At 38.2% G+C, this 25,174-nt stretch overlaps 1 protein-coding gene across 14 annotated transcripts in view; it reads right to left on the bottom strand.

Moving 5' to 3' along the window:
• The window catches only part of LOC103129100 (metastasis suppressor protein 1-like), a 44,488-nt gene extending 20,158 nt beyond the window's left edge, over positions 1–24,330 (bottom strand). For 13 of the 14 annotated variants that reach the window (XM_016673053.1, XM_016673656.1, XM_016676214.1 and 10 more), the window contains exons 1-3: positions 23,828–24,330; positions 20,465–20,526; positions 13,744–13,817 (exon numbers count right to left, since the gene is read on the bottom strand). In XM_016673053.1, the coding sequence (XP_016528539.1) occupies positions 13,744–13,817; positions 20,465–20,526; positions 23,828–23,899 (208 nt within the window). In that variant the 5' untranslated portion in view covers positions 23,900–24,330. The remainder of the gene's footprint in view (positions 1–13,743; positions 13,818–20,464; positions 20,527–23,827) is intronic. The other variant, XM_016673357.1, reaches the window with a different exon arrangement.
• Positions 24,331–25,174: the final 844 nt, after the last annotated feature.

Raw genomic sequence — 25,174 nt, 5'->3', positions numbered from 1 at the left:
CATATAAAAACCAAAGTAACCAGCAAATGTGTGAAGAAAAACTTTGAGAAAGAGAAAGTGTGCTGCTGGTATTTGCTACATGGAGACCGGGGACGTTGGCCACAACCAACTCTGCGGATGGGCCACAGATGGCTGCTGTTAACTATGGGCCGGTGGTTAAGAAGATAAGAGACTGAGGATTATGTACAGCTGGATACACACAAACATACTCTCCCCCAGCTGGACAGAGGTATGGAGATCTGGTGAGCAGCTAATTACAGAGCTGAAGAAAACATAAGTACCCTTCACACTAAGCCACCAGACTTTAAAAATATGCTTAATTCTTCTTTAATTCTCCTTTTACTCGAACAGAAACCAAACCACAAAATGAACGAAAACTTTTTCATGAAAATGTTTAAGTACTGGACACATCACCACATCATTTTTTTTTTACTTATTTCAAAGGGGGCCATAACTCTGTACACAACCAAGGTCATGGGGTCATTGGAGAAGGAAAAAGCCCACATCCTCACAGGTCCCTCACCGTACTTAACAGTGATCGTAAGCAGCTTTTCCACATTTTTACACAGTTTTAGAAGTCTAACTAACGTCTTGAAGTAAATATTCATTCAGTGGTTGTATTCAGATGAATATTTGGTTGCAAACTTGCTTTCAGACTGCTCTAATACACGAACATCACAGGTCTGAGCTATTCATAACAGTCATACTCCATAGTCTTCTCTGGCACTAGGTGGTACTACAACTTACCATCGTTTCTCATGACCTGGAGTTACATGAAAGGGAAAAAAACAAAAAAAAAACAAGGTGAAAGTCCAAAACCAGTTATTGTCCAACTGGCACTGCTGCACCCTATTCTCGCTGTCTCACACGTGAATCACATTTTAGTTTACTCATTTACATCAACACAATCAGTAAACACCCGGTGGATTACAGAGTTTTTGTTTGAATCGGTAAGGGAAATGCATAACCCAAATACACTCAGAGGGCTCTAGCTGAGCAGTTGGCGTGCCCAGATTGGTCCACCCACACAACACAGACACGGGCTTTTGCTTCTCATTCGCTCCATCATTCTGATACGTTGCTGTTGTATCAAATAACAATGAAAGGAGTTAAGTAAGATGAACCACATGGATATCGCTTGACACTGTCCGGCACACTAACAATATATTCCTTTAGCTGTGCCCTGGCGTCTTTGGACACCAAACTTACCTCCTCATTTATCTGTATCTGCTGACAGAGAGTCAGCTTGTCTGTCTAGTGTTGCCTACCCGCACACACAAACACACACGTACACAACAGACAGCAAGTCTAGCCTCAACAAGCACAGACACATGCAGCGTGTGGGCGTGCAAACGCACATGCACCTGCTGTAGTGTGACGAGTGCTGACGTTAAAACGCTCTGCACTGACTTCAGTCCCCAACAGCTGCCACGCAAAAACAGGACAAAAGGAACGATGAGGACGTATTTTATTAATATACTGTGCAGTATTTGAAGAAAGTATGGAGTAGGCAGTGTGTGTGTTCGTTTATGGATCTCAGATGGCACTGCACAATATTCACAGAAGTATAATGTTGCAATAATTTTGGTAAATACATTCATCACAGCCACTCCACCATACTTCAGGTTTACCATCTTTATCCAAGACCTATATATCAAGACACAAAACACTGAAAATGGCCTTCCAAATCAGAATCCATTTTTCCTGCAGTTCACCCAAGATATCACATCTTACTAACTTACTCTGTCCAGGTTGTTGTTTATAATACAATATTGCACACATTGATATTGTAATGACAGTTGTGATTCGCTATATTGTGTATTTCTGGTTTCAAAGAATAACTAACAGGCCATTGATTGGGGGACAGAAAAACATCACAGCTTTATGACAAGCATGAGACATACCAGCTTACAAATAAGGCACCTGATTGTTATTAATACTCAAAAGAATTTTTGTCTTCAGAAAAAGTTTTTTTGGCGTTTTGTACAGCATTATGCTTCTTTTCTGAGGCTGTTTCACTTTGTGAAGTTGCAAAACGAGTAAAAGACGTTGACGGATGTTTATGTTCACACTGATTCCTATTCAAGACACTTTGATAAGAATGACTATATGTAATATAGGCGGCTACAGAGCATCTTTGTTTACATTTTTTGGTTGGTGGTGTGCCTCGTGATTTTTTCAATTAAAACAATGTACCTTGGCTGAAAAAAGGTTGAAAAACACTGCTTTAACCGACTCTTGCTCTATAAAAAGTTGTCACGCATAGCTGAAGTGCAAATCTATGCTAACTGGCCAAGAGTCTCGGCTACATGGCAAAAATTTGCATTACTTTCAGAGGTAAACTTGCAGTGAATAAAATGTTTGGATACTTTTATGTCTGGCCTTTCTGTGCTTTATTCTTTTCTCTGTTTATGTTTAGTTTTCTGTCTTCTCCCAATAACATCTAAGTGCTCTGCTCCCAACCATCATCCTTGATATATGAAGAAAGTGTTTTCACAGTGTCTCAGTTAATCCAGTCAAGAAGCAGCTGCCTAGTTCAATGAGCGGTCAAAGTCAAGACCAAAATAAACCTCAGACTGATGCAGACTATATGCCATGGGAAAGTTCATGCTGATAACAGGAAGCTTGTCTTTAAAGATGTCCTCTTGAGTGACATGTTAGCAAAAAATGTTTTATATATTCTAACTTACTGTTTTCACATAGAGTGACAGAGATGCATAAATATTTTAGCTAACAGGCAGCAAGAGGAATCTACAAATGCTTGAGATACTAGGCAAAAAAAAACATTAAAACCTAAAATGATTCAGTAATGAGCCTATAAATAAGAGGCTTTATTCCTCAATACATTGTGCCAGGATCAGCCTACGTGTATCTGTTTGCCCAGATCTGACCAGTTAAAGACAGCAATGAGGGGATTAAGCGTGTCATGAGATGGCCAGTGAGAGAAAGAGAGAGTGAATAAAAGAATAGATTACCCCTGAGACCTTTCTTGCTCTTTTCTGGGCTTCGGTGCCCCACTTTCTAACTAATCTTCCTTTTTTGGTGTGACACATATTCTAAACACAGACACGCAAAAAGAATTGACTAAGACCTCTAGCAATGAACTAAATTGGCTTGTTATTTTGGTACTGACATTGTTATTTATGGTGCCTCTAACAGTGAGCAGTTTCTACTGCAAGCATGTGGTCGGGACGTGCGAAAAGTCTTATACCACAGTTAATCATTGACAACGAAGAGGACAGACGTTTATGTTTTCATTGCAAAAGTCCGAATAAACTCAAGTCTGAGTCACGCTTGTACAACAGACTACACTCAAAGTTGAAAGAGCAGTCGTACTTTTGGGGGGAAAAAAAAGTGCGAGATAAAATTTTCAAGAACAACCCTGGAGAATAAAAAGCCCAGATCTTTATCTTTACAACGCAAAAAACCCCAGAAAAAACAAAAGACAGGTAATTCAGGTTAGAAGGGTGGAGTGGTTAATTACAATCTTGTAAGCACGTGCTGTTTTTTGGTTTTTTTTTTTTGCTTTTTTTCTTTAAAGAAGCATAATGCTGTACATTGGCAAGATATTTCATTAGACACATATTTTCTCCTTTCCTGATTAACAAAGTGATCGAAATCAACCGGCATGGCATTCACAAAGAACAATTCTTCAAATAATGCAAAAAATAAACAAATTTGCAATAAATCTGTACATTTTCCCCAATCCACCTACATGTTGAGGACTGTATATTGTAACATTTATACCTTAAATATGAAAAGTTCATATCAGCTTAACTAATTGTCTAGATGAATCAGAATCTGGTCTGACAAGACAAAATCAATCAAAACCACATCAACTGCTTAGACGCACAAACAAGTTACACAATATTGTTATGAATACATTCACCTTGATTTTGTCTGCAAGCACGAGGTAATGATGCATGACGCTAAGAAGGTGGTAACAGAAGGAAAACACCAGCAATTGAAACGGTTGATCATAAATAAATCCAAAATGGTGAAGTTAAAGATAAAAAAACTAACAAATAATCAGACAAAAACAGCTAAAAGATATTAGGCAAGTTATCAGATTTCAGATGACTAGAAGTCGTGTTAGGTTTTAAGAAATAATGATGGAATGAGAGAAAAGGCATCGCTCACTTTAAATTTGGCTAATTTAAAAGTAATTTTGTATTCTTTCATGACAACACCAGTGCAAACTGGAAAGCACTCCGTCATGTCGTTAACGTAGACATGAAAGACATGAGAAACTTTCCTTAGCACTTGCATAAAACCAAGCAGGACTTTTGCCCTCGCTGTGTGAGCAGGGCTGTGACCTTTCCTTTCCCTACAGTGAGACTGAGAGGTCTGTGGTCTGTGGGATACTGGTGATAATTTAAACCAGAGGCGAGCTACACAGACTCAACTGTTTGTCAGCGCAACACAACACTGCCTTGTTTGCTATAATGACCACCAGATTACATCCCCTATGTGTATGTCAGAGGCTTTGCATGTTTCTGTGCTTCTCACATGCGTAAGAGCTCCATCATAAACTCAGAATTTGTGACAGGACTTCTTCCAATCAGTTCATACCAATCTTCACAACTGAACGCACACGCTTCACACAAACATCATTAATGCTGCAGTTTGTGGTGTTTTGACTTTAGGAACTCAACCTTCTAAGTAATCTGAATTTTAACAGCGGTTACTCATGTAAACACGTAATGGGTCCATTATTTTACACAAAATCTAGCCAGTATTTGGTATAAGGTATTTGAGGCATTTGGAAAAATTTAAAATAAAAACTTCACTACAGGCACAGAGGCAGAAACGCATTGAATATGTACCATAATGGTGGAGGGATCAAGTCTGACTCTTGCATTCAAGACACATTTGAGTTAAGACTTGACTGAGACTCACTCTTAAGATTTGGCATGGAGTTGTGTCTTGTGAACAATTTTTATTTGGTTTGATTTTTTAAGTGGTGAAAATAACCTGCAGCTCGGACAGAGGTGCACATATACTTGTGAACCGTTTGTGTTAGTAGTCATGGATGTTCACATACTGTGGGCTATTATGATTAACAGTCCAGAGTCATGCGACTGTACGCGTGACTCTGGACTGAGCATTACTGGGCCATTTTACAACAAAATACACCCATCTTCCTGGCTGTTAAACCGTGTTGTAATACATGACTGGTGACATAAAATAAAAGCACTTCCTTAAAAAAAAAAAAAAACCAGGAAACACTAAATGAAGAATTTATGATATTCTACAATTATTGTGCTTCAAACTAAGAAGAAAAGCCTCTAAGCCAATATAGTACACAATGCAGAAAATCAATACTAGCTCATCAAAAATAAAAGCACGTCCTCATCGGGTCATTCAGAATATAAAATACTTTGTTTGCCTTTTACACGGATAAATATACTTGTGTTCATCTTTGATGATACCCATAGCACTATGATACAAATTTTTCAGTAACTTGAGGAAGAGTTTGTTTATTAGCAATACTAAACGGTGTTGCATCCGTAATAGGCGGCTCGCTACAAAAAAAAAAAAAAAAAAAAAAAAAAAACCTCCCAACTTAAGGCAACAAGGTCAACCGGTAAAACAAATCAGTAATTTCCCCAACCCTGGTTCTCACGGCACACTAACCTGAATGTTTTAGACGTACACCTTCTTCAACACACCCCATTCTCATGACTGCAATTCAGCAAAACCCTGTAAATCAGCCACATCAATTGAAATCATGTGTGCTGAAGCAGGGGAATACCTAAAACTTGCAGAGCAGTATGCCTCGAGGTCCAAGGTTGAAAAACACTGATCCAAATGTCCCTCTTTTACTCCGTTCATAGTTATCATTCATCACTCAGAGTTATGTGACGGGGATTATATTTCTGCTTCTTGTTACAACTTGATGCGTTTGTCTTTTTTTCTCATGCTGTTCTCTTCACAAACCTTTACAGTTTCTGCTTCATCTTTGTGGGGATTTTAAGCTATGTAGAGAGTACTTAATCTTGAGGAGAAATTAGCACAGTGCTGCCATCACAAACTGGCTGAATGCATCTGGTTTCAACAGTATGGCAGCAACAGGAGGCAAGGCTGGACAAAATGATAAACTGCAAGAGGAAAAGGGGGAAAGAAATAGTGATTACTGAAAAAGACGCAACAATCCCTAAATGACTTTTATTTTATTTTTTTATTTTTTTACAACAAACTGGCCCAACTACTAAGCATAAAGCCACTCTAGGTGGTTAACAGTGACTTGTAAAGCGGTGCTTTGAGGATAACTTTACATGTCGCATATTGTGAGCAAGTAAAAACACTCCCCTCAACAAAGGCAGACTGGTCTATGAGTTTGACACCCACCAACAAAAGAGACAGAAGCTAGACACAAAAGGAGCTAGACACAAAGATAAAATCCTATCGTAAACAAATTAGAACACGTACACCCAGGAGATCGATGCAAATGTTATCCGAGATAACGCCTACACGCACTTCCAACGCTTGTGTGTTAAAGGAAAACTTGTCCACAGAGCAGACAAGTCAGAGCTCCCCCCCTTTTACCAGGAACACACACGTAAACAAACAGTAAAAATGTTATCAGGAAATGTTGCAACAGACAACAAATCTCTGGCGGTATGAGTAATATGTTCATTTTGATGAAAGAAACAAGAAACGGAACGTCTTTCGAGGCATTGGACTACAATGGTAAGGACTGTGATTTTCAGCCACTCGGAGACACAAGACTGAAGTTAATTTGCCAGAGAAATGTGTTTTGAATTTGGCTTTGCATGCATGTCAGACGATCCAGAGTTCACTCGTCTAACCAGGTTTATGTTTAAACAAAAGCAGGAGAGCAAATAGCAGCGACGCCTGCAAACGCACACGTACGAAAACACACTGAGAATTCACTGGAACTTTGAGCGAGACAAATATTAAATGTACCTGGTATGGCTCTAAAGCATAACCCTCACTCAAACAGATCTTGCATTGTCTTCAATAAAGTTATTTGGAAAAAAACTGAAAATATTTAAATAATCTCATTGAGCTCCCTAGCTATAAATTGTGTCAAATAAATAATCAACATTAGCTACTGATTTAAACATGAGCGATGAGTATGGAATCCATTTCTGGTCTACGTTTCGTTGAAAATTATGTTCCCATAAATGTTTCTTTCTGCAATTGGTCTACAAAACCAAGCTGTAAATATTCAAGTAAACTCAGTTTTACAAGTTGTGTACTTGACCCCAGAAATGCTCATTTTTCTCATCGCAATAATCTGCAAGAAAATCCAGAATAAGATTCCTGGTCAACAGCAGCAGAGGTGTGTTGACTGAAAGGCATGGAGCTTGTGTAGGGGACAGGATGTTGGTCTGGCCTGGACAGAAGACTGGAATTATACAGAGCCATGGCTAGTCTTGGACCCAAACTGGAAAAAGAGAACAGAGCGGTCTCACATAGAGAGCTGAGACAGTGGGTTAGTTCAGATGAAGGCTGTTCTATAACAGAGGCCGAGCATGAACTGGGAGCACCAGAGAGGAAAAAAAGCTGACTTTTTTTCAAAAGAGATTTATCGTGCTTCGACTATGGTTTACAGTACAGGCTGTGTTTGCAGAAATATAAATATACAGAAAGCAAGTCAGAACTCAAAAGTCTTATTTTCAATAGAGGCCATCGTTTAAAAATGACTATAGATTAATCACAATTTCACCCTTTCTTAGGTCTCGTTTTAGTACAACTTTTTTACTGAACAGTAAAAAAGATTGTTGTTGTGTAGGTCAGTTATATAAATCTGTACAAAAAAGAGGCAGAGATAACACATACCACATGTCACACATTGTGCCCAGAAACCAGCAGACATTACTAGATTTTTGGAAGATAAATCTTGAAAGACATCTGTTATTTACAACCTCTTTTCCCTGGGGAAGTGCCTAAGGGAGTAACAGTATTACCAGCTTTTATCATCTACAGCTTAGGAAATTTATTAAATGCCTTTTGCTTTTTCTTTTAAGAAGTGTTTTTTTTTTTTTTAATATTTAGATGTTCTCACAACTGGGTCACACCACTAGTGGTACCATTTAATTTCTTGGCATGCAGGCTCATGAATACCCAGAAGCCACAACCAAATTATCAGCTGATTTCATCAAAATTCAGAGAGGCTGGACCAGGTCAATCCATCTTCATACTGTGCCCTACTTTATACCACAAATACACCAAAACACATCCGTTGAAGAACTAAAAGCCACTGCTGCAGTAGCTGTGTCCCAGTGCAAAATTACTGACATCCTGACTCCCACATGCAGATGATGGAGATAACATCATGTCCTCACAAATGTTTAACATAAACTCACTTTTGTATTCAAAAAAAAGCAATCAGATATTCATCGGCAGCTGACATGAGAGATGGCAGCTTGTCAGGGCATACAAGCAGTTTTTGGCGTTTATAGAGGTGAGAAATATGCAAGAAAAATTGTTTTACTTATAGAAGAGACCCGAGAACCCTACCCCCATCCCCGTTTAATACCTGCTTGTTGTTTACTTTAAAAGTGAACTATAACAAAGCCTAATTATATTCTGAACAATAACTACTGAAACCACTACTAATTTAAGCGGATGTATGTTTGTATGATTGTGTATAACCAAACTGTATAAATGTATGTTTAATTATTTTAACACCAGTAGGAATAATTTCTGTTAATAGAAAACGGCTAAAATAAAGCTGTAAGTAAATAAAATAAAAATAAGTAAAATAAAAAACACACCTGATTTTAAATGAAAATCCCATACACCAAGAGCAGGGAAAACACAGTCATTCTAGCAGCTGCTGAATATTATTTTCCATCTGAACAGACCCAGCGTGCTTCTACATGCTGCCTGTGTGGCAGGTGTATATTTCATTACCACAAACTCAGACTTGTCTAAAGAGAGTCTTCCCTGCAGCTGCTAGAGGAGCCACCGGCATTATTACTACCAGAGACGAACACCTAATATTCTCAGCACACACAGAGAAGTTCATGTAGAGGCAGTTTTCAAAAGGAAAAAAAGAAAAAGCTGCCAACCCACATGCGACACGAGGCCTTTTTTACGACTGTTAATAAACTATTATGGCTTGGGTGGTGTGAGAAAATCTGAAGAGGCTGTGAGTGAACGTGAATCTGTGGTTTAGCAACCAACAGTTGGAGAGTAACAGATTTAATGATGCTGCCAATTAGTCCATTGTTTTTGCATAGTTTCATATAAATTAAGTAAAGTAATTGGAAGGAAATGAGACATGATTTGCTGTAAATTTATTTGAATCTGAGAAATCGCCCCACACACGTACCTTTAAAAGTCATCTAGGTCAATACTAGCCTACCTGTGTGCAATTCAGTGTCAGCATTAATACGCTCATTCTTTGTAGGTCGTCTGCTGAGTCCAGAATAATCAAACTTCATTCCCCTCACACTCTTATGTTGAACTTAATACTACAGATTTGTTTTGTGGTTAAGCATCCAAGGATACACAGAAAATTAGGTAAAAAACAGACAACAGGCACACAGAAACAGACATAATGCTGTTACACAAAGAAGGAAACTATGACGCGTCTGTAACTCGATAGAGAACAGAAAGAAAGAAGGGGATTCACACAGAAAATGAACTGATGCTTGATGAAACAAGAGAGGATTATTCACTTCTGAAGCTGGTCTTTCGTGATGGTCTCATGTGCCCGTTATCTCTTTGTCATGGCTTCAATGGAGCCTTGTCCTGTTTTTCATCCAGCAAACTTTGAGATTTCAGAGGAAAGGAAAACGGAAGGAAATATATTGACAAGTTTTGTCTGTAATTTGTTTCCATGTGTTTAACACAACGTCAAAAGTAAAATAAAAAAAATTACAAAACAAAGAAAAGAAGTTTGGTAATTCAGCAGCAGCTTAAAAACATATTTGTAGCTCAAGCACTCAGAGCATGAAAGAGTGAATCCTACAGTTTCTATTTCAACCTGATGATTTTTACGGCCACAAACTAAGCTTTGAATAAATTTACATTCATGCAGCAAATCCTACTAACAATATAAGGTTGGACCCTGTTCAACGCCACATATTTTTTTTAAAATAAGAGTACAGAAACAGTAGAGTTTTAATTTCCAACACATTTCAAATGTGTTGGAAATTTGACTTGGAAGTCAAATTTTAGCAGTTCCAAGTCCTCCAAGTCCAGCATTACTACATTTACAAAGATTAAAAACAAAATTTCAACATGACAATGAACAAAAGTATGTTTGTAATGGTCAGGCTTTAAATATAAAATCTGAAAAGATAAAAAAGAGGAAGTGGATCAGTCATAAGAAAAAAAAATACAAAACTATGACTGTTGTAAATATTAAAAGTTATGTTGAAAATGGGACAGGGAATATTCTGGAACTGCAAAAAGTTACTCCACATTTTATTTTGTTTTTCCATACTTATCCGCAAGAAGAAAATCCCATTCCTGTTCAGACAGCTTTGGAAACGTGGAAGCAAACAAGGTCTCTCAAATGCAGTTTAGTCTAAAAATGTAATTAAATCACACCTGTAGTTGGAATAATCACTTTACCTACTTAGAGAAGTGCAGTCATTTTGTCTAAACAGGTTCTGTTTCCTTTCAGTGCGAATTTAGCAATATCCTGAAAACAGCTTTGTCTGTGTCTCAGACAGTCAAAGTGATTGTTCCATCCTGCCAGATCTATGAGTATCCCTCTAAAGTCAGGCTACAAAACATGCCAATTCAATAAAGCTGACATGAGTTGAAAATTAAATCAAATAATTAGTCTTATCCCAACTGTTACCCTGTTTGAAGACACCAACAACTCTGTAGGTCCACAATAAGTAAACCTAATCTGTATTTTTTTGTCGATATTTTTGTCCCCTTCTCCTTACTGTTACCTTTGTACAGTTATTTCATTTAGATCCTTTTGAACTTATAAGTTACAAATGAAACCTCACTTCTTACCTCAACAATTTGCTTGTTTTTCATTTCATTGAATTATTTTCCTTTCCACATTAATGGTAGAAAGAAAATGTTTTAGTTGCAAGAAGATTGCTTTTTAAAGACAAGGATGTCAGCTTAAAGCCACAGTATTCGAACATAATACTTTGATGTTTTCCAAAACTGGTTTGCATGTAAAATAAATGCATAACTAAAACATATATATTTTATATAAAATGTATATACACAAGAAAGAAAAAAGTAGAGAAGGTGAAAGGAAAAGTATTTAGGCAGAGAGGCATATGGTTACTCTTTTCTCTAATGGCTGTTCTCCTACATTCCCACCTTCCTTTTAAGGCTTTGGTTTGTTTTACAATGCTGGTGTTAGTCTCTACTTGACTGCACAAAGATAACTCAGAGAATTTAAGCCGACGTATACTATAAACATTTAAAAGGATTAAAAGTTTAAAAGTATGCTCTGGTTCACTAACCAACTCCTGACATGCAGGGCCGTCCAATCAGCATTATATTCTGCTTAAAAAAAAAAAAGTCCAATCCATTTCGAAAACAGATCAAGTAACCAAAGCTCAGCAACTGTGCAGCAGCAAGAAAAGCTAAAGAAAAATGGTGTTGAAAAGAATTTAGTCTGAAACAAAAGGAAAATTAGGATAAGAGAAACGATAAGTAAACAATGAAGAGTAAACGGTAGGTAAGATTTCCTCAAAAGTCTGCAGAAAAAGCAGCCTGGATATACCAAAGTACACCTCAGTGTACTTCAGACCAGATTTGAGCAGTTTGAATGAATGGAAAGTTGAAACCCTAAGAATATAAAATCAATTAAACAGATGGGTTGAGAAAATAAAGTCTGCTTTGTAACACAAAACGGTTCAAATGGTTTGTGGTTGAGCTTTGAACATGGACTATTGCAGAAGTATTTGTTGATTAAAGAAGATCCCTGTTGGTGCGTTGACTTAAAAATGGAAAGGTGGTAAATTATGTTCATTAGTGTTTGAATTCAGACTGCCTACTGCATAAATAGACGCGTCAAGAGATTTGTTATGAAACTTAACTTTACTCTAATGAGATATAAAATCTACAGGTCTGAATCTTTATAAGGCACCATTAATGTTAATTTCTCAAGGAAATAAAACTATTTACAAAAGCTGCCGAAAGATCAATTTCTTGATTAAGGGCTTTAATAACATTCACTGTGTGCACTGGTTGGTTTTACGGCTACATTTATTGATGTTACAAGAGATAAACTGCTGTCGGCTTTTTACTCTCGCTCTTCAAACATTTACCTTTGAGCTCCAAACCACTGATTTCAATGCCAGGTGATGTGAGTAGAAACAAGGATAAGACTTGAAAGAACACAGACACAGCAAAAGATAGAAGAAAAAAGATTTCAAAAAAGGCAGGAATTAAAATGCATCTCAATATAATTCCTCATCAGCCTCTTGGCAATTATGACTTGCCAAAAGAAGATTGTCTCAGTATCAATGTAGATACAGGAACAGACTCTTTGAACTCAAAGTTATCGATGGCAGTATAAAGAGCTGATAAGCTGAAAAACAAGAGTGTATGCAAACATGTTTTTAATCTTAATTACTGAAGGCATTCCTGACCTCTTCACTGAGCCAAAAATGAGAATTATAACTTAAAACATATCCTCAGTTTTGTAAATACAGCACCTTCCAGTCAAGCTTATTTAGGAAAAGATCAACTCTTAGTGTGCTTTTTGAACATCTATGCAATTTTTCATTCTTCTGAATCACTAAACTGGACGGTCCTTACTAAACCACATTATCATCTTTAACTATTTAAATTTAAAGTAACAAATTAACTTTTTGTCAGATTGAAGCCTGAACAAATGGCACCTTAACTCTATATTGAAGCTATTCGCTCTGCTAGTAGAGGTTGGTTATTAAAATCCAAACCCACAGCCTTTCTGAGCCATCTAATCACAACATAAAGAAACAAAAGTCAGAACATTTTGGGTTTAAAACCACCTCCCGCATCAATTTAGATTACATTAAGAGGTATTGACATGCACTGCAGAAACCTCCATAAGTTAAAAGAGCTTGTTGTAATATGAAGGTAAATACCTGCCGTGCATAAACGTTGAAAATCGTAGCTCATTATCTACCCTTGCTTCTTAAATCTAAATAAAGCCTGAGCCGCAGTGCACCAAACGGCAAGCGCTGTGTGATACTGCTGAACGAAATAAAAAGACTGCAAGTCAAAGTCAGTGAGAAAAGGGCAGAGGAAAAGTGATGCAAGGCTTCTCAGCCAACTGATCTGGACCCCTTTACAAAAAACTGATATAATCTAAGAGGGCGAAGGAGAGGATGATCACTCCCTGCACCTCCCTTCAGCTCTCCTCCATCACTCTCACTCCTGTGATTGAGGTAATGAATGTGTGTGTCTGTTTCAGTTCCTATTAATAGGACAGTGCGTGGCTGGAAGTGTCCAAGCTAGGGAAAGATGAGATCTGTTACTCTACCACTTTCCCACTCTCACACATTCAGAATGAAAACAGAGCAGCAGCAGAGAGCCCAGATGTAGAAGAGGTGGGGGGGTTGGGCTACAGAAAGTGGAAAAAGGTGAGCAGAGGTCAAACACAGAGCCAACAAGAGAGCTTCAAACAGCGCACTGATGGATTTATTAGCCACACAATACAGCCAATGAGCCGCAGACATTCCACACACCGTAGGGTGAAGAGCTGGAGTCCAACATAATGCAGTCGCAAAGACAAACAGAGTGACATGGCTGTCAAACATTTTGGGTTAACTACAATACAGAGACTATTCCTACCTCTTGAGTTGGTGGCCAGGTCGGCCACTTTCTGGAAAGCATCCAGGAAGACCGTGACGGCCACCGCTGTCGCCCTAAGACAGGAAAACAGATTCATGAGGCAAACATTACTTTCCCCACCCAACATATGAGAATGGACGATAACTTTGGATTGGCCATCTTGAGGTTTGAGAGGTTTCCTGAACAGCCAGTCTTTTCCAGGCTGAACACAACAAATTGTTTCCCCTTCTTTTTCTTTATCCCATAAAGAACATCAAGGTTGCCACACAGCCGCCCTCACTGCCGCTGTGGCACTTCACAGTCAATGAAATGTCAGACTGGGTTAATCTGATATTTTGCATACTAAGGGGAGATGCGAGCAAGCCCTTCTGATTTAAAAAAAGAAAGTACGAGGAGCAAGCTAAATTAGCAAACATGCTAAATAAGAAAGGCAAATGGGAAGATTGGGGCTGAAAAACTGAAGAGAAAAAAAAATCTGTGCAAAATGCTATCAAATGTGCCAAATTAACAGATATTTTGAGTGGTGGAGGGCCAATGTCAGTGACAAGTCAGGACCAAGGGTTACTGTAGGCCACCTGCTTCTACGAACGTTCAGCGCTGCTCCATGTTTTCTCCATTTGTGGATAATGACCCCCATTGTGAATAGCTGGAGTCCCAAAGCCCTTTGTAACATTTCCCAGACTCCTAGTTGCTAAGAAATTTGTTTCTTGTCTGTTCTTGAATTTCTTTTGATCAGGGGCATATGTTGTATTCTGAGCTGTTTTCACCAACATAATGTAATCTGACCTGGGATTGACTCATGAAATTGAACCAAGAGAATGCTATTAATCAAAGTAAATAGATGATTTACCAAGGGCAGTAATTATATTTTCAGACAGGGCCAGGTTGAATCGGATAGCTTTGTTCCCTTTATAAATGAAATCCCAACTCAAAAGCCATTTTTTTTTGCATTTACTCAGGTTATCTTTGACATTTAAGAGTGTCAAAAAAGTCAAAACAAACCATCTATAAGGTTGTAAATATCTTTTCATAGAGGTGTATTAATAAGCTGAACTTTATCAAACATGCGACCTGAAGAATAAAAATTAAAAGCTGTTTTTATGAAAAGGTGTAGACGTGTAAACAAGACACATTACACAAGCGTAACCACAAAACATGTACATGCATTTGGTTTCTGTAAAGTAAACATCAAGGTCGATGTTTTCACAACTCAACATGTACTGTAATACAAGCGTTTTAACTACAGGTTGAACATGCCCTGCTGAGTGAAGAATGTCTCCGTAATTACGCTGAGTTTGCCTCACTTCCAGGTCAATGAAGGGATCAGTGTGGGATCAACTCAGTTGAGTCCTGCATTGCAATAAAAAGGGCGTAAAGTGATTGCCAAACTGACCTAATTTTCCCATCATCTTATTTTTTAGTAAATGAGAAAATACTGAACATGCACAGGGACAGACGAGAGGGTCAAGACCGGTTAACCGTATAAATCAGTCAACAACTAGTGAAAGATTATGATTTTGTTTTAAAATTACCCCCATCTTACTCAACTGGCTCCTTATTCAAGTACCTGAAAGATCAGCTATTATGCAAGTTCATAACTTGCTGCTTTTTAGCAATCAAGGTAATTGGTTACCCTCCAAAACGCTGGTCTGGTTTAGAAACAACAGACGGTGCAGGATTATGACCACAAGTATGAAGATGAAAGAAGCTTAGTGTGCACAGGAGCATGAACGTGATATATGAGCTCCCCGCTACAGAGACTGGGCCACTTGTATGTGATGCATACCACACAAAGTAACACAATTGTCAAGAATTTTTCCAAAGTTTGTTCCCTCACACAGGCTCTTTTGTTCTAACGCCGAGTGGGTAATTTGCAAACACTTGTTATTCTATGTGGCAACAGAAAACCTCCATAAACGACTTGGGAATTCCCATCACCATTACACGCTGGCATCAGGTAAATAAAAGATAAGGATAGGATTTCAATTCTGAAGAGACTAAAGATTGTTTTCGCTTTACCTGAATATTTAATTTGTTTGAGAAGCATTTTATTTTATTTTTTTAATATATACAACAGAATGATTGGGGTGATTTTCAGCTTGCATTTTCAGAAGATGCAGGAAAAGATTTCTGTGTTCAGGTTATCACAAAGCAGCCTTTCACAACTCAAAAGCGAACCAAACGCTGGGTTAGCCCAAATATTCTTCCACAGAACAATCTTTTCCTTTTTCACTCAGAAACTTAATGCAGTATTGGTTAACAGGCGGTGTTTTGTGGGAGAGCTGACCAGAAGATCCATGGGTGTGTCCTGCAAATGGAAAAAGAAACACACGCACAGGCACACGCAGATGCCTTTCTATTTAAAGCCTCACACAGGCACCATAACAGCCTCTGATATCTGGCTCCACTTATTTATTACGTGCATTTACTGGTCTATGGATAATATTTTTCAGGTGCTTGAAGCCAAATCACGTTCACCAAAGATTAAATCATTAACTAAAAGTGGATTTGTGTGGTAAGTGGCTTAAAACCTACTTTCAGTACAACTGAATGCAAAATGTTAAGGAACAATAATTGGAATCCAAGTCATAATGATTAGTTTAATTCACATTTCAACTGGAGATGAATGAATGGTACATTTGTTTCTTATTTTCTTGTGCAGGTAAAAATTCAGCATCCTTGTTTCAGCTCTGAGTCATGTGGCTATAATCATCGCTTTAATTTACAGGTGCACTGCTAAAGTTCCTTGAAATCTTTCAATTACAACAAATTTCAACATATTTTATTAGAATTTTATCATAAGCCAACATAAGAGGGTGCAACCTTGTGAAGTGGAAGAAAAGTGAAACATGGTTGTTTTTACTAATGGAAATCTGAATTGTATCCGGACTCACTGAGGTAGTACTTTGCAGAGACACCTACTGCAGTAGGTACAGCAACACGTCTTTTTGGGTATGTCTCCACCAGCTTTGCTCGTCTAGATGCTTATGCTTATTGTTGTGCAAATAAGATGCTTATTATCATCTTATTTGCACAACAGTTCAAGCTCAGTGAACTGAGCTTGAACTGTTCACTGCCATGTAGTTCTGGATGCCATGTAGCATCCAGAACTACATGGCAGTTCTGGATGCTTTCCACAACCGTCATGTATGTAGTTCCATTGTTTTGCCCATCAAATCTAATCATGTTTAAGACAGACCTAAACTTTATTTTCTTATGACTTTGTTCTAGTTAATCTTCTACAAAGTCCAGATTTGCAGAGTGCACAACCAACACTACTCCTGTCTACAGATTGTCCCACCCGAGCTGTGGGTCTCTGCACCTAAGAAGTTGTTCCAAAGTGTTTTGGATAGTTGATTCCAGCGCTGTGGGAGATGTTCAAAGATTGAGGTGTTGACTTATGACCCATCTCTTCTTGTGAAATTTCCACAACTTCATCCACGAGCAGTTCTTTGGACTTTGTAATGCCATTAATTCATTAATGTTCTCTAACTGCTCTCTGGCTTCACAAAACTGCTCCACTTATACTGAGCGCAAATTACACACAGGTGGATTCTCTCTAGTAAATATGAGACTTCAGGAGACAATTCATTGAGTTTTACTAAGAAGCATCACAGCAATGGGAGAGTATAGATTATTTATGACATAAAAACTCCCCAAAACACCTTGAAGTTTATGGTTGCTTAGTGACAAAAAGTAAAGCATATCAAAGGGTGTGAATGCTTTTCTAAGGCACTGCATGTACAGCAAGCGCTTAAGCTGTGAGCCATACTCCAACAAGGACCTGACTGCTACCACTGGTTTTAAAATCTGCACACACCCCTCCTATAAGTCAAGACAAATGACTTTAACATATCTATTCCACAAGGCCTTGGCCAGGCCAATCTGAACTCCCCGCAGAGAACGCCACAGTACAGCAGAGTACTCTTTACGACAATGATACATTCACTGCTCTCATCTATTCTTAGAGAAGCTGAAGCTGGAATGTGACTAAATGCGAATCATAGAAAGAGGTTGAGTTGGCTGAACTTGTCTCAGGAACATAACATGCTTGACTTATCACACAGTAGGTACTTGGTGTTTAATGCATCCTCGTACAGTAGGAACCCCCTTTATAGCCTGCATCAGATATAAAACACCAAATTTAGATCAGAACTTCGGAAGATAATTGAAATACTCCAAATAGTGCTTCAACACTGTATGAACTTGTAGCTCAACTGATACAACTGCATCAACCACAAAAAAAAATAGTCTGGCAGATTTACAGAGAAATTACCTCATATTAAAGCATGTGTCAGAGGGATCCATTTCCATTACCAGAAAACACATTTATGTTTTTTTAAAGAAATGAAATCCCACCAAACTGTCACTACACTGTAATTGGCTCATATGCTGGCTGCTTTGTAAAGGGAGCAGAGGGGCTTAATTACAGAGTAGACCGCCTTTGGCTGCAATACACCCACTGACATATGCTTCTACCACTACTGGATAAGGTCTGGTAACTTATCCAGACCGAGATGAGAAGGTGGGTGTGTTTGTGTTTTACTACATGCATGTGTTAGCTGCTCAGAATAGTCCAGTTCCCAAACAGATTACAGAGGTCCATCAATTGGGGGTTTATGGAAAACAGAAAACTGTAAAAAAAAAAATTACTGGAACCAGGCCTAAAAATGGACAGAAAGGATCTTGCATGTCAGTTTCCAAAAACAAGACATGTTGGCAAACACAACATAAAGAAAGAAAAATCTCTACACACAGCCTAATATCATAACCACTCCTCTGTTGGGACCAGGTCGCAGGCTGTACTTCACCTGGAAAAGTCTAGTCTAAATATACCACAGAGTAGTCATCTTTCCATGAATGACATTCAGTGTAAAGCAGGAAGTAAACATTTCTGAAAGCTCTCATTGAGCGATTCTGGGAGAACACAGAGTGCATTTAAATGCAATGGTTTCTACTGCTCCTACGCATAATGAGGCCGATTTGTTTTTGTGTGAATATGGACTCTTAAAATAACAACGTGCATTTTTGTTTTTAGCACATGGAAACGGTAGCTGGGACTTGCTAAGGATTATTATTCCTAGTTGCGCATTTTACCAAATCTACATTATTGAACATCTGGAGGGAAGCATTTGAAGCAGTAGCTCTTACCCATCATCTTAATGGAAAAGGGATCTATATGAATGCATTAAAGACAATTATTCTGAGCCATTTATCATTAAGTTGCAATGCTGCTGACATTTTAATTCTCATACATAGCCCCTTTTGTAACTTGTTTGGAAAGCAAAACACATGTGGACAAAAATGACACCACTTGTAAATTATAATGCAGCTACCAGCCCACTGGTAGCTCTATATTGCTATAGCTCACACTTAGCTTCCCTGGGGATGTCAGGAAATTTGTTTGTTTTTTTTAACACTCGCCTGATGACCAAACTTTAACATGGTACTTTTAAAACTGCCAGTCATTAGCAACAAGCTAACAAATATTCCTTGGACATTTTGGATGGCAGGGTCACATATTTGACCCCCTGAATGATGGAGAGAGTCGAATAACATTTCAGCAATAATCAACCTTAATAGAGAGGTAAACAGAACAATGGGACACCGAGCGCACCCAGGCGATTATTATTGTGTCACTGAACCTTTATACAGCTGTCAGTAAGTGTCAGCATGAGGACACATGGACACCTTCGCTGCTGGGGAAATGCCATGCACAGTTAATCAAAGAATAATTAAAACCACGGGATGTCTGTATCTGCCGTGCTTGTTGGACAAAGATCTTTTATTTTCGTTGTCGTTAGTTGTTCGTCTTCTGACACGTGGCCACTTAAACCCAACTAGGAGAGGTGACTGCTGTTCACAAGGACTTGAAACAAGTAAGCCTGAAGCTGTATACATTTACAGACTTTAGAAGATGAATTAAATAAGACAACGCTGATTGAAGCTTACATAAGGACGCTCCAATTAGTGTTGGGAAAGAAAGCAATTCTGTAAACATAATTGTTGTTATTAAAAGCTATATGGCTACAATAAAAGCGTAGATTATGTACAAAATCAGTTGCAAAATTGGGTTTATGATTAGGAGGCATATGGTTCAACTGATTTGATTGCTACGGCACCAAAGGAATGTCTCTGGACAAAACTAACATATGCTGCACATTCTTCAGGATTTTAACTAAACAAATAAATTTACTTTTATAATTTTAGTTCCTTTTAACATTTTGTTCAAGGTCAAACATAATTTCCCTAAAGAAGGAAAAGGAAAATTAAATCTGTTATGCATATACGATGTGCATGAGCTCCCCTGATATGATTGGTAAAAGGACGGCTGAAACGGCTTCTGGCAACAATTCACTATGAGCTCAAGTTACAACAGAATGTGGTTGATTATAATGTATGTGGATAACATCTCTCCACACATATCTACCATTTTTACCAGTCGTTTATACATATTTTGACTTTGTTTTACACATGGGTTTCTTCCTTTGTTAAAAGTCTATATTATTACACATAATGAAGAAAAAAGACCAAATGGCTCCACAAATTAAAATATCCAAACAAGAACCTGCATTGCTGAAATTAATAGAACATTATTTCAAAAAAAAAAAAAAAAGTGATTTCTGCTCCTACGCAGCTTAAAAACATACTTTAAGTTTTGCTTATTAAGATTTGAACAAACATTCAAACATGTCATATGTGTACATTATCACACACTCACCTGAGCTGTGACTGCAGTTTTCCTGCCTTGGTGATAAAATCTTCCCAGATAGGGCAGCTGCTCTGTGGGAACAGAGATAAAAAAAAAAGCGGCATGATGCAATTTCACCGTCGGAACAGATTTACTTTTTCCCACAGTTATGAACATAACAGCTTAAAACCTATGGCCCAATCCTGATGCCTGGCCTCACCTGAACAGAGTTAACGCCAGCTCGGGTTTCCTCATGAATGCAGCCCTGTTGAGTCATTTCCAACATTACGTTTTAATAATACTTGCAATTAGACCTGATTGTTTCGTGATTTTAAGATATCAGGGTACAATTTGTTTACCAAAAGAGTAAAATCTAGTATTATAGTTTCAAATTGTTTCCTGAAAACTATGTTTAATTTACTTCAATTAAAGTCAGACTTCTGCCATTTTTAAGAGTAAAATAAGAGATTACCATCATGTCCTCCTTGCGTGTTAGGCTGCAAAATGGGTCATGGGCCTCCTTTGGAAACAATCCAAAACAATGAGTACACTAATGCTATGGTATAATGAGTCCAGGTCCAGATGGGACAGGTTTTTTTTTTTTTCCCTTTTCAAAATTTCTGGACTAAAAAAGCAGATGAGGAGCTCTGTACCCAAACAGCTACAGAGAACAAGGCCAAATATGAGTGAGAAAGAGAAGGCCAACAAGTTTGTAAGCAAGAGATAAAGCTCCCTAAAGAATCCGTGCATTTTGTCACTGCTTTGGAACTAGTATCAGGGGCCTGAGGAATGTCACATTGTACTGTCAAACATAACACCCAACAATTAAGTCGACTCATTTGACCCACGGTCCAAATTTCTTCATATTACATAACCACTGCACCGTTTGGTGCATTTCTACAGCAAACTTTCACGTTTTTGCATGGCTCCAATCCTTCACTCTATTTAATTTAACCTAACATCCTTTTAATACAGTCACTTCTAAGCTTCACTTTTGACTTCCTATACTTTTCCTATTACTTGTTGACAGACTAGACCTTGAAGACGTTCAGGCTATTAAACATAAGGTCACCTAACAGGCTGCACAACGTTCTGGAGTTTGAATGTCAAATTTATATTTAAATAAGCAAACACAGTCTCTTTGACCATTCAGTAATTTAGGTTTTCTCCGGAAGTAGCTTGTACAAAGTGTTTCTCGAAAATGAATAAGATATGTTCCTGTGCTGCTGGCTTGTGCAAAGTTGTACATTTATGACCCTTATTTCCATATCTACCTGAGCTACTAGGAATTATCACTGTACTGTGTCCCTTTTTATGTTGGCACCAAGGAGCTACCAGTCATTATAAATGCAAAGTTATAAAACCTTGTAAGTTTTTGTTCTTCTACAAAGAGCAAAAATTTCTTTGTATGGATACTTTCTACAAGTACCCATACAAATAATTTATGTGATAGACCAGACAAGTTTACAATCAGCCACCCCAGAATAAAATCTTTGCAACACTACCCTTTGCTTTTTATTAGCTCCTACAAGGTCTTTGGAGCCGTTTCTACTAGCTTTGAACATTTGCAGACTGAAGTTTTTAGACATTTCTTTTTACAACATTGCTCAAACAGTCAGGTTCAATGGGTAAGCATCGGTGAAAGGTAATTTTCTGGGGTTGCCACAAATTCTCAATTGGATTTGGGCTTTGACTAGGAAATTCCAACATATTCCATTGAAGCGTCAGAGTCTTTTTCTTACTGGATGGCTAGAATCTGTACTAGCCTTGAGTATTTTGCAGCTTCCAACTGATTTTCTTCCAGGAATGAGCTCCATCAATCTTCCTACTAGTTTTGACCAGATTCTCTTTCCCAGCTTAACATCTTCACAGCATGATGCTGCCATTTCTTCTGCCCATCAATCTAAGCCATGGGTGCCAAACTCCAGTCCTTAAGGGCCGCTGCACTGCAGTTTTTAGATGTGCCACAGGTACAAAACACGAATGAAATGGCTTAATTACCTCCTCCTGGTGTAGAAAAGTTTCCAGAGCCTTGCTAATGACCTAATTATTCTATTGAGGTATGGTGCAGCAGAGGCACATCTAAAAGCTACAGGACAGCGGCCGTGAGGATTGTAGTTTGACACCTGTGGTCTAAGCAGACCGACAGGTCTTTGTAGGTCAGAAGCTATGCCAAACTCTCTTTTCATTTACAGATGAATGATTGAACTGTGAAGATATGTTTTTTCTAATAACCATACACCAAAACTGGTGTATTCCTTCATCTTCATGATGCCATCTGTTGACAATTCTAGAACAAACCTCTGAGTTTAAAATAAGTTTATCAGACCCAGATTAAATTGCACCCAGGTGGACTCAATTAACTAATTAGCTGACTTGAGAAGGCAGTTGAGTGTACCACAGATCACAAATGGATGCCACAAGTTTCAGATGCTTGTTTGTCAATAGGTTTGAAAACCATGCATTGTACACCTTTACTTTATTATGTACTACTTTCTGATGCAGTCGCATAAATCCCAATAGAATACATTGAGTTTTGTGCATATAGCATGATTAAAAAGGGGGGGGGGAGTACAGATAGTGTGAATACTCTTACAGGTACTTTAAACACTACATGTAATGCAGTTCCTGCTCACAAAAAAAAAACACTTCAAGCTGAAACATAGAAAGCCAGTGTAACGTGCAAAACTACATTCTCCTATCAGTTGTGCCATAAAATCTATGAATGAAAATTTGAATACATGAAGACAAAAATACTCTCAGTATTTGCATGTCCTCACCACCATCTGGCACCGTGTTACCAGTAAGTTACAGAGAGGAACAAGCAGAGCGGTACGAGACACAGAGGTGCTGAATACCTCAGCTGTATTCATAACAAACTCCTTTACTCCAGCAGACCCATAGGCTGGACATTTGACCCGAGCATGTCAAAGTCTACCTACCTTGTGGATAATTTTCTGCCCAGATAGCTACATTCCAGCGTGCCTTCAGGCAAATACAACAGCTGGGGACGGTGTAAATGGTCTCACGGTGCTCAGTCAAGAATACCATCAAAAGTTATATGCCCCAATTCTGACTGTCCTAGTTGGACATAAGTGATGGCTGCTGTATTTATTTCAAGTTGGATCAAAAAGGTATCCAATATTATAACCAGAGCACAGTCCAAATATACTTCAATTTATGTTAGAAAGAATAATAGCTCTACTCAACTGTATTCCAAAAGAGTATATTTAAGTTCAACTCTACCTCTCTTACCAACTAAACTGGTTTTTCACCAAGGGTCGGCTGGTACATCAGTTTAAGATAAAACAATTTAGTTCAGGCGGCTTGGGGGCGGGGGGGTTCTCCTTTACATTAACACTAATTGTGGTCTTAAAAGTTTCTTTAGCTTACTTTCATGTCTCCAATGACTGTCTGGAAGAGTCCTCCGAGAGCGCTGCATTCCTTCTCGATAACAGCCTCCATTTTTCAGGACCAGCTCCAGTGGTCAGTCCTGACTCCGCCAGTCGCCTCCGCTGCCCAAAAGAGCCAAAACTTCCCAAAAAGTCTGAATAAGGAGGACCAAGCGAACAATTAAAAATGTCTACTGCGAGAAAACTGGGGAAAAATCAGTTTTTACCGCAGTCAGGTGTGTTTAAAAACACAGTCCAGTCCTGCTCTGGGGCAGCGCTTAAAATCAAAAGAAGCTGTTTGGAAAAAAAGAGAAATTTAAACCCCATTTTTCCCTCCACGACGCCTCGTTTATATCCATGACTAGACTGGGAATTCAATCTGTACCAAGCTGATAATGAATGAATGAATCTAATCCAAAATGCTCACACGGTAATACTTCTCTGTATCCCGACAGGTAAGTAAATACCCACTGTGCTCACTCTGCTTCCAAAACTGAGAACATTGTGGTACTCAAGCTTTCCAAATTTATAAATGTACATCCGATAGACAGTATTCGTCAAAATAAAAGCTCCTCGAACATTTAAATAGGCTTTTGTGCCTGGTTACAACGATTTAAAAACACTACGAAATATCTAGAATCGGGTTCATGTATACTTATATTTTAAAACTGAATACAGTCATAAATGTAAACACAATTTGCTTGATACGTTCGATACATTCATCACGCGTTACTGTCTTATTGTGAAAGTTTATTCATACACTTCCGGTTTGTCATCTATACGTAAAGAAAACATGCACGTACATCAAATTGGCTGTATTCTCTCAAAGTTCTGGCAAGAACTAAAAGCATATAGATGCAGTCTAAATAGTTAATATTTTCAGTGATGGATTTGTTTTATTTTGAAGTTAACACACTAATATAAAACTACATGTCCTTATTTTCTTACCCTTGACTTAAAAAAATATCCAGGATTCAGTTTTATAATTCTATTTAAAAAGCGAGGATTTGTTACTGCATGGGAAAGGGAAATAATTGATAAAAAAAAAGGGAGCTTGCATCTTTAAAAAAATACTGTAGAAAAAGGATGTCACCTAGTGGCCTAAATAAATATTACACCACTCAGCCGCTTGAGTTGGGTCCCCTCAGTTTTTAGGGCAAATTTGTGAAATTGCGAGACTTTAAGTCTGTTTCATTACTTTCACAGAGGGGACACACCTAAATTCTTATACAAGTCCACACCACCGTTTTGAAATAGATTATTTTACATTTCTTGTCTACAGTTTCTTTAGGTGACCCTCCTCCCCTGCATTTTGTCAAAATTAGTTCTCAATTCAGCTCCTTAAAAA

This window comes from Poecilia formosa, unplaced genomic scaffold (genome assembly GCF_000485575.1).
Source record: "Poecilia formosa unplaced genomic scaffold, Poecilia_formosa-5.1.2 Scaffold0, whole genome shotgun sequence".
In the NCBI taxonomy this organism is placed as follows: Eukaryota; Metazoa; Chordata; class Actinopteri; order Cyprinodontiformes; family Poeciliidae; genus Poecilia; species Poecilia formosa.
The sequence above is the reverse complement of the archived record's forward strand: the minus strand, read 5'-3'. Positions and strand labels throughout refer to the sequence as shown.